The sequence below is a fragment of the Erithacus rubecula genome (genome assembly GCF_903797595.1).
Source record: "Erithacus rubecula genome assembly, contig: scaffold_614_arrow_ctg1, whole genome shotgun sequence".
Lineage (NCBI taxonomy): Eukaryota > Metazoa > Chordata > Aves > Passeriformes > Muscicapidae > Erithacus > Erithacus rubecula.
The window spans coordinates 43,945-54,524 of record NW_027635724.1 but is presented as its reverse complement, the minus strand read 5'-3'; the positions used below and the strand labels follow the sequence as shown (position 1 = coordinate 54,524).

Below are 10,580 nucleotides of genomic sequence, written 5' to 3'. Positions count from 1 at the left end.
TTGCTCAAGGCTCCCCACATAAGACAGGGAAGGGATGAGGATGAGGATGCAGACTCAGAGGATGCAGATTCTTCTCTGACCATACACCGGACTAGACAACAGACACAGATATTACAGGCACCTGTATGAGACACAGTGGGACCAGAGGAAGAAATGGTATTAGTTGAAGTTCCCTTCTCCACAATCAATGTGGAGGCATGGGAAAAGATTGCTAAAAATTATGCAGTGATACAGTTAACACTGCTAAATGTCTGCAATACAAAACAAAAAAATCCAGATTGGCACGATATGCAATTACTAGTGGATGCAGTGACCAAGACCAAAAAATAATTAATTATAAAAACAGCAGTGGATCTGGCAGAAGATTATTACAAAACCCGGCAATTGGATGTGAAAGATTATTTCCCATTCCAAAATCCACAGTGGGACCCAAACAGATCAGCTGAATCGAGAGAGTTGGAAAGTTATCAGGAGTGGTTTGCAAAGGGGATGGAAAGGGCCATTCCCAAAACTATGAATTGGTCAGCTTTATATTGAATCAAGCTGGGGCCCTCTGAGTCACCATCTAAATTCCTCGATGAATTAATGTATGTAATGGGCTGCCACACATCACTGGACTCTGAGTTTGATTTAGGGATACAGCAGCTTGTTGATTTATTCCTGGGTCAATCTATGGATGACATAAAACGTAAACTTCAAAAGCTTCAGGGGAAGGATGGGACGAACTTAGAGAGACATGGACAAGGTGTGGAGAGTCTTTAGTAACTGGGAAGAAGGATATAAACAAGGAATGAGGAAGTTCGTAGCTGTCATAAGTGAGAGGGAGAGAGGAAGATGCAGACAGGGATCACCTAGATAAGGTCTGTCCCACTTGGGCAGAGACCAGCGTGTGATCTGTAAGAAATATGGTCACTGCAAAAATTAATGTCCAGAATGAAGACAGGGTGACCCTCAGGAAAAGGGAGACCAGGAAAAGGGAAAAGTGATTGCACATGTGAAAGAAGACTGAGGAGGACCAGGAGATCTCACTGAAGGAGATCCACTGGTTGTAAGTTAAAGCTGGGGAGAAAGGGAAAAAAAGTGGAATTTCTAGTTGACATGGGGGCAACATATTCAGTTCTGAATTAAACTATGGCACCTGTGGAGAAGGATTATATTACAGTAATAGGAAGGACTGGCCAACTTTAAAAAGCATATTTTTGCAAACCATTAAGGTATAGTCTTGGGAAGCAATAGGATATTCATAAATTTCTCTATCTGCCCAGTTTCCTGAGACAACTTTTAGGGAGACACTTGTTAGAACAATTACAAGTAACCATTAAATTTTAAAATGTGGAGGTTATTCTGGAGGTAAATGATGAACAGTACATAGAGGCATCAATTTTGATGTTAACAGCTGCTCATATGGACGGAGAAATTAGTGAAGAAATAATAAATCAAGTGTTTCTGGGAGTGTGGACCTCCAATGTACCAGGGAAGGTGAGCAATGCACCTCCTATAGTAATTAAACTGATGGAAAAAAAACCCAATCAGTTAGAATTAAACAGTACCCCTTGAAAAAGGAAGATAGGGAAGGAATTAGTCCAATAGTTGAAAATTTCTTGCAATTCGGGTTGTTAAAAAAGTTCCCATCTGAGTTCAACACTTCCATTTTACTAGTCCAAAAACCAGATGAGTCATATGGGATAGTACAGAATATAAGGGCTGTTAACAAAATAACTGAAGATCTCTATCCCATGGTAGCAAACCCATACAGTTGGCTAATGTGCCTAACACTAGAGCTAACTTGGGTTACCTTTTTAGACTTGTAAAATACCTTATTTTGCCTCCCTCTCCATGAAGACAGCCAGAAAAATTTTGCATTTGAATGGGAAAATTCTAAAGTGGACATAGATCCCAGCTCACATGGATGGTGTTGCCTCTGAGATTTAAAAACTCTCCTACTCCGTTTGGGGAACAACTTGCCAAAGATCTGGAATCCTGGGAGGCTTCCCCAGAAGGAGGAAAGCTACTGAAGTAATGGATGATATCCTCATAGCCACCCAGATGAAAGAGGCATGTGTAGCCTGGACAGTAAGCCTCCTAAACTTTCTAGGACTTCAGGGATACAGGGTATCAAAGAAAAAGACCCAGGTAGTGAAGCAAAAGGTAATTTATCTGGGTTATGAAATTAGTGTGAGACAATGGACTCTAGGTCAAGATCACAAGGAAGCAATATGTCAAACCCCAAAACCTCAGACAGCAAAGGAACTGTGGACATTCTTAGGAATGACAGAGTGGTGTAGACTGTGGATACACAGCTATGGGTTGCTTGCAAAACTTCTCTATGCGCTCATTGCAAAAGAAAACGGAGATCTCTAGCAGACAAAAGAGGCCACGTGGGCCGTTCACCAGCTGAAGAATGCTGTAATGCCAGCTGGAGCTCTCAAACTCCCAGGTGTAAGCAAACCATTCTTTCTGTTTTCCCTTGAGAAACAGGGAATTGCCCTGGGGATACTGGCCCAGGACCTGAGTCCATACCAGAGAGCAGCTGCTTAATTATCCAAGCAACTGGACACAACAACCAAGGAGTGGCAGGGATGCCTCAGAGCCCTTGCAGCAGTGGTGCTGAATATTCAAGGTGTACACAAATCCACCTTGGGCCAGAAAATGACTGTACTGGTGTCTCACACAGTGTCTGTGGTCCTGGAAGTAAAGATAGGGCACTGGCTCTCCCCACAAAGTTTCCTGAAATGCCAAGCCATCATGGTGGAACAAGACAATATAGAGGTAGTTGGAATTAACATTATGAACCCAGCTTCTTTCCTTAGTGGAAATCAAGAGGAACCAGTACACCAAGGCTGCTTGGAGACTATTGAAGCCTCCTACTCCAGCCTACCTGATGTGAAGGACACTCCTTTGGATCACACAGAATCTGGTTCACTGATGGAAGCAGCGATGTCGTCAGTGGAAAGCGACATGCTGGGTATGCAGTTAGCACCTGCAAAGAGGTAATAGAGTCTGGACCCTTGTCAATAGATATCTCTGAACAAAAAGCTGAGATAATCGCTCTAACCCACGTCTAAGAAATCATAAAGAAATGAAAATTAATATTTATACAGAGTCAAGGTATGCATTTGAGTTGTACATGCGTATGGAGACATCTGGATAGAAAACAGACTGTTAAACTCACAAGGGAGAAAAATCAAATGTGCAGGAAATATTGCAGCTGCTGGAAGCAGTTCAGCTACCTGGGCAGGTACCAATTATGCACATTAAGGCACACCAGAAGGTGAGCTCGGAATTGCAGGAAGGAAATGAGTGGGCAGACAGAGCGGCAAAAGAAGAAGCAAAAGGTGAGATGACGATTGAGGGAGCTTTAATTACAGATGGACAGAAGGTAAACAAGTATGTTTGTTATGTTTTAAAACAGTGCAACTGATAATGGTCTCATTGCTTTAAAAGGCCTTCTTTTTGCAATAAAGTATTCACCTTTGCACCTGCCTGAGGACTCTGCATCACTATGGGCCCTCATCCACATCAACCCAAGGATCCACTTTGACCAAATGGGGCCTCATGACACACAGGTGCCACTTGGACATTGCCAGGGCATGTGGAACTCAGTGTGTATTGTGACACAGCATAGCCTCATGGAACTCAGCAGACCATTGGGACAACCTGGAATCTCACAGATCCAAGGCTCTACTTTGACCAAGTGGGTCCTCATGGGACACAGGTGCCACTGGGACATTGCCAGGTTTTGTGGAATCCAGTGTCCATTGTGACACAGCACAGCCTCATGGAAACACAGGGACCATTGTGACACAATGGAATCTCATGGAAGCAAGTGTCAGTTGTGAACATGGCATGGCTTCATGGAACCCAGGGACAAGTGGGACTGTGCCATGGCTTGTGGAAGCAAGGGGCCACTAAGGCACAGCTTGGAACCCAGGAGAACATTGTGGGGAAACGGATTCTCACAGAAAGAAGGCTCATTGTGACAGTGTGGAATCACAATGATCTCCTGGGTTCCATGAGTCTCTGCTGTGTTTACAGCTGATGCTTGGTTCCCCAAGATCCCATGGCATCACTGTGCTCTGCTGTGATTCATGAGGCTGTGCTGTGTCACACTGGACACTTGCTTCCTCCAAGGCTGGAGATGTCCCAGTGGCACCAGGTTTCCATCAGGCCATGTTTTCTCACAATGGGGCTTCAGTTCCATGAGAATCCATTGTGTCACAATGTTCTCTTTAGTTTTATGAGAGCCTGATGTGTTGACAATTGACTCTTGGTTCCTTGAGGTTTCATTGCATCACAATGGTCTCTCCTTGGTTGCATCAGGCCCAGCTTTGTCACAATACGTTCCATGCACTTCTAGTGCACCACAATGGTCTATTGGATTCCATGAGGACCTGCTGTAAAAGAGTGGACACTTGGCTCCATGAGTTTCCATTCCATCAGGATGACCTCTTGCATTCCATGTGGCCCTGCAGTGTCACTATGGAGCCTTTGTTCCATATGTTCCCTCTGTGACACAATGGTCTCCAGCGCTCTATGAGGTTGCACCATGGACCTGTGGACACTTGGTTCCATGAGATTCCATGTTGCCATTGGCAGGAAAATCCAGAAATGCCAGAAGTTTATGTCCAAAAATGAGACAGAGGAGTCCTTCAACTTCTTTTGAATAAATGGAGAGAGTTCATTGGGGCACACGCCCACGGGGTTTTTCTCTCTTGAGGTTTCAGAGGGTGCAGCCTCCTTTAATCCTAAACTGCCAGCTGCATGTTGCCCTCTTCCTTTCCCCATTCAATGAGGTAATAGGAAGGTACAGCCTCCCCAAACCTGCTGTTCCATATCCCTCCTTGAACCTGGCATTTGCCCCCAAAATTCAGAAGTTCAGCCTTGTGCAAATCCTTGTCTGTTTCAGGAGCTAAGCTGTCTGGGCCCAGTAACAAACCTGAGAAACCTTATGATCTGTTTCAAAGACATTAACACCCATCCCTTCACCTATCAAATGATTTGTAAAGACATTAGCACATATCTCTCCTTTCAGACTGAGGTTTCCTGTGCTGCTGACAGTCTTTGAAACCCAGCCCTCAGCCTGACTTCTCTGCTGTTGTAGTTCCATGAACAGAGGTTGTTGTCTCTTCCCCCCTCCTTGGGCAGGCTAGTTTTCAGCCATCTCCAGGACAGCAGGGCCCCACCCCACGGCACTGTGACATAGGAAGACAAAAACCATCACTCCAAATGTCCCCCCACCTCCTCCTTCTGCCCAGGAACTTGGCCCTAGCTGTGTGGTTTGCTGGTGGTTGTCACAGGAAAAAGATGACACTGTGGGGCCACATGGAACCAAGGGTTCATTGTGACACAGCAGGGCCATGTGAAGCCAAGGAACCATTGTGACACTGCAGATCCAAGGAGAATATTGTGACACTAAAGAAACTCATGGAACCAAGGGTCCATTGTGACATTGTGGGGCCTCACGAAACCTACGGGGCATTGTGAAACTGCACTGCCTTGTGGAACCAAGAAGACACTGTGGTGACACTGTGGGGCCAAATGGAACCAAGGATTCCTTTTTGATACTGAGGAACCTCATGGAACCAAGGGTTCATTGTGAGACTTTGAAACTACAGAGATCATTTTTAGAGTACTGAATGTCAAGGAACCAAAAGTCCACCTGACATATTAAAGTGTCATGGAACCAAAAAGAGCATTGTGACACTGTAAGGCCCCATGGAACCAAATATCCATTGCGAATGTACGGAACCTCATGGAACCAAGAGTCCATGGTGATACAGCAATGACTTGTGGAACCAAGGAGTGCAAAGGTCTCAAACATTCCTTGCAGGCTTCTGCCTTGGAGAAGGGGAACATCCTTAGTGACACCTTGGGATTGGCACACACTTGAGGAGTGTGTCTCTTTTCGATGGGGAAACTTAAAAGTTTTGGATTACTTTAAAAAACCAAGAAAACATATTTTGGCCCGACTGCAGTCAGTTATCCAGCAAAGCAGGTCCCAGGTGAATGAAGACAGACAACATGGGGTTGGGGAATGTGGAGCAAGATTGTCCACAGTGGGTCAGACCTCAAGACACAGCTTCTCTGAGCAGGACAGACCTCCCGAGGAGAAAACATGGACTCAATACCAATCACAGAATGCTGCATCACCTCTGCTCTAAAGAGAACAGTAAAAAACAGGAATGTGAATTTCTTAGACGCTCTTTGAAATATTTCTTCATAACAGTATCGGGGAATCTCCCTAATGATGTGCACCAGACCAGAGGGAAATCAAGGCAGGACTTGCTTTGTCAGGACTTGCTTGAACCCAGTGATCCTCGTGGTGCCTTTGGTGCTGAGACGTTGAACCTCACACCTGAGAGGAGATTGCACAAACCTTTCCAGGAATCAAAGTCAGAAGAAAAACCCAAAGCATTTCAGAGCATTAATGGGTCCCTCTCAGGTCCATCCCCACCACAGGTTCCTCATGGACTCCTTGAAGGAGAATACTGGAGGCCATAATTGCACAAATTTTTTTCAGAGACTCAAAGGAAGGAAAAAGGAAAGTACCCTAAAAAACTGAGTATCTTGAAGCATTAATGAGTCCCACTGAGTGTTGTTACTGAAAAAGGCTCCCAAGGGACTAATTAAAGCAGATAATTGGAGGCCATGACTGCACAGAGCTCCGAGAGATTGCAAGGCAAAAGCAAAACCCAAAGTCCTTTGAAAAACCTGCAGTCCCTGGGAGCATGAAGGAGCCCTCAGGGCCATTCCTGACCAAGGCTCTCCAGGGACTGGTTCCAGCAGATCCCTGAGGCTACTGGGATGTGGGGGGATGCTGAGGGCAGGACAAGGGGTGACAGTGCCCAGCCTTGCTGGGGCTGTGCCAGGAGGCCCCAGTGCCTCAGGACAAGGTATCTCCTCATAGCCCTTGGTGGCACAGACCCTTCTGTGCCCCAGGGCACCAAGTCTTGGCTTCTCTTTGTCCCCACCTGTCATCTCTGCCTCCAGTTCTTGACTCTGATTGTGGCTTGGGGACACTTTCTCAGTTGTGTCCCTCTGTGGGACCCATTAAAACTTTAAGAAACTTTGGAGTTATAATCTGACTTGAAATTATTGAGAGGTTTCTTCATCACCCTCTCAGGGACTGATGTTCAGGGCCTCAGCACAAACCCCAGAGGGTCATTAAAGTCCTTGCGCTGTGTCTGTGCTGCTCAGCTGGGCTGGGCTCCTGGCAGAGGGAGATGCTGGAAACAAAGAAGAGCTTCTAAAGCACATTTCTTTTGCTGAGTAGCTCTTCTCAGAGCCCGGCAGTGCTGGGGCACTGCCTGCAGCCACCCTGGGCACAGCACAGAAGCACAAGGGGCTTCAATCAGTAAGGACTGGGAAGATGCTCAGAAGTGTCTGGGGCAGAATCAATCCCAGCCCTTGACACAGGAAGCCTCTGGCTGCAGGACAAGGCAGCTGCAGCTCCTGCAGTGATCTCCTAAAGCTGGAACATCCCAATGCCTACAGACTCTGTGAGTACATTCTCTGATTCTCTCTTGTCTAGAGCAGCCAGGGGTGCCCAGGGCTGTCCTGCAGAGCAGGGTCCTGCAGCCCAGGGCACTGTGCAGGGACTATGCTGCCAGCTGGGGACAGCTCTCAGCCAGCCCTGAGATCTGCTGACAGCACTGGGGGACAAGGTCTGAGTGGAAGGAGACAGCTGTAAGGCTTGGAAGTGCTCTACTTCTGTGGTGAGGATGCTGCATTGTTCAGGACTGCTCCCAGCATGACATTTAACTATAGAACATTTCCAATTAGATTATACAGGAAGCAAAGGATGTCAGAGGCTGTGAAAATGAAAAACTCTGCTTTTTTAATCTAGTGCTCTCGGTTGTCTGGATGGGAAATTGTACATTGATACTCCTTTCTCAGTTTGGGTCGAGAAAATTAAAAAAAAAAAAATCTCTCAAGTCCAAATAGACATGGAAAAAACAAAATCAGCACAGGGCCCCTTACAGGCATCATCAGTGTTGCTTTTCCAGCAACACTGCAGGGCAGTGCTGAGCCCCCAGAACTGAGCTGGGCTCTGGCAGCACCAGCAGGGCCCAGCTCTGGGCACAGAGAAGCAGCTGCTGGCAGGGACAGCTGCAGGCAGCAGAGCCATGGGCAGGCAGTGGGGGGAAAGTGAAACAATGCTGTGCTGGTATATTTAAAGTCTTCTGAAAACCAAATGATTCCATGATTACTTTTCTTACAGATGTCTGTGCCAAGATACAGCAAATGTCCAACAGCAGCTCCATCAGCCACTTCCTCCTGCTGCCATTGGCAGACACGCGGCAGCTGCAGCTCCTGCACTTCTGCCTCTTCCTGGGCATCTCCCTGGCTGCCCTCCTGGCCAACGGCCTCATCATCAGCGCCGTAGCCTGCGGCCACCACCTGCACACCCCCATGTTCTTCTTCCTGCTCAACCTGGCCCTCACTGACCTGGGCTGCATCTGCACCACTGTGCCCAAAGCCATGCACAATTCCCTCTGGGACACCAGGAACATCTCCTATGCAGGATGTGCTGCACAGGTCTTTCTGATTTTCTTCTTTCTTGGAACAGAGCTTTCTCTCCTGACCATCATGAGCTACGACCGCTACGTGTCCATCTGCAAACCCCTGCACTATGGGACCCTCCTGGGCAGCAGAGCTTGTGCCCACATGGCAGCAGCAGCCTGGGCCAGTGGCTTTCTCCATGCTCTGCTGCACACGGCCAATATATTTTCCCTGCCCCTGTGCCATGGCAATGCCCTGGACCAGTTCTTCTGTGAAGTCCCACACATCCTCAAGCTGTCCTGCTCAAATTCCTATCTCAGGGAACTTGGGCTTCTTGCTATTGGCTCCTGTTTAGCACTTAGCTGTTTTGTGTTCATTGTTTTCTCCTATGTGCAGATCTTCAGGGCAGTGCTGAGGATTCCTTATGAGCAGGGACGGCACAAAGCCTTTTCCACCTGCCTCCCTCACCTGGCTGTGGTCTCCCTGTTTATCAGCACTTCAGTGTTTGCCTACCTGAAGCCCCAATCAATCTCCTCCCCATCTCTGGATCTAGCAACGTCAGTTCTGTATTCAGTGGTGCCTCCAGCCCTGAACCCCCTGATCTACAGCCTGAGGAACCAGGAGCTCAAGGCTGAAGTGTGGAGAGTGATGACTGGGGTATTTCACAAGCAATAAACTTCTGGGAAATCTTTGCAAAACACTTGGAATAAAAATAATTTTGACACATTTTGTTTGTTTTGTTTTAGAGGTTCTTTTGATTTGTTTTACATTTTTCATACTGTCCATTAAAAAATGTCATTATTTGTACTAATTCTCATTCAGTTTCTCTCTATCCTTCCTGTGGCGACAGACTGTGTCAAGAGGGGCTGTGTCTTGGTGGCTTTAGAGGGACTAAAAGGATCTGCCAGAAAGGTTTCTCCAGAGATGCCCCTTTTGTTCCCTTCTCTGGAGCTGCAGCAGCAATGTCTGTGTGCAGAGCTGGGGCAGATCAGTGCTGGCACAGCAGCTGTGCATAGCAGCAGCAGCAGCAGCACTTGGTGTTGCCAGTGCTGCTCCCGTGCTGCTGCCCTCCTGCCCTCCTGCCCCTCGTGTTGCTGCAGGGCCTGAGTGCTCTTGGGGCCGGGCACAGCCCTGGGGATGGCAGTGCCAGGGCTGCAGCAGGGACAGGCCATGGGCACTGCTGGGGCAGCACTGATGCCTCAGGGCAGGGCCTGGGGGCTCCAGGCTCCTTGGTCAGGCTCTCTCCTGAACACTTGGCCAGGCCAATGCTGAGCAGGGAAAAACCCCGAGAGCAGCCCCAGGTTGGCCGTGGGCAGGCTGGGGGCAAACAGCATGGCTGGTGCTCTGCAAGGTCCCTGCAAGGGGGATAGCCTGGCAAGGAGCAGCAGAGCTGCTGATCCATCCCCACTGTGCTGGAGAGCACAGAGCAGCGTCCCAGAGCATCCTCATGCATCTGCCAACAACATCCCCCCTCTGCAGCCCTGGCCTCTCCCCAGCTCACACAGGTGCTGCATCCTTGCAGGCACAGACACAGCAGCACTGGCTCAGGAGCCCCTGTTTGCACTGCACAGAGCAGGCATCAGCACCCCCATGGTGCTGCTGTGGGGAGATGGAGTTGAGTGAGCACAAATGCCATCAGCCCCTGGAGCCAGCAAGGGCTGGGGGATGGGAGGGAAACAACTCAGTTTTGTTGTGGCCTATGCAGTCAGCCAGAAAGTTTGTTCCCAGGAGTTGTGAGTTTCCTCTTCCAATGCAAACTTTGTTGCAAGAGCCAGGGTTGCCTGGCAGCCACCCCCAAACTGCCCTGAGCATTTCCTTGGCTTCACCAGTGATTTTTTTCATCTTTCTTGGTCCAGATTTCTTCCTATTGCCTATCCATGTCCCCTCCCCTGAAAACAGGCCATCCCTGTTATCCCATTTCCCTCTGGCCCCACTCCCCATTTCAGTTCCTGAGTTGGCACCATGGGAACATCCCTTGGGGAGCAGGATCATCCTACAAGTGCTTCAGGAATTGTCTGCAGGCTCCTGCAGTGCCTCGTGCTGCTCCCTTGCCAGAGGCACCACAGGCCAGGGGGGCA

The 10,580-nt window shown here is 48.3% G+C and overlaps 1 protein-coding gene across 1 annotated transcript; it reads left to right on the top strand.

The window, feature by feature from the left end:
* Positions 1-7,304: 7,304 nt before the first annotated feature.
* Positions 7,305-9,177, top strand: LOC306816466 (olfactory receptor 14C36-like; the record flags this gene model as incomplete). Its single annotated transcript, XM_079332904.1, has 2 exons — positions 7,305-7,499; positions 8,222-9,177. The coding sequence occupies exon 2, from the start codon at positions 8,245-8,247 to the stop codon at positions 9,175-9,177; it is 933 nt and encodes a 310-aa protein (XP_079189030.1). The 5' UTR covers positions 7,305-7,499; positions 8,222-8,244.
* Positions 9,178-10,580: the final 1,403 nt, after the last annotated feature.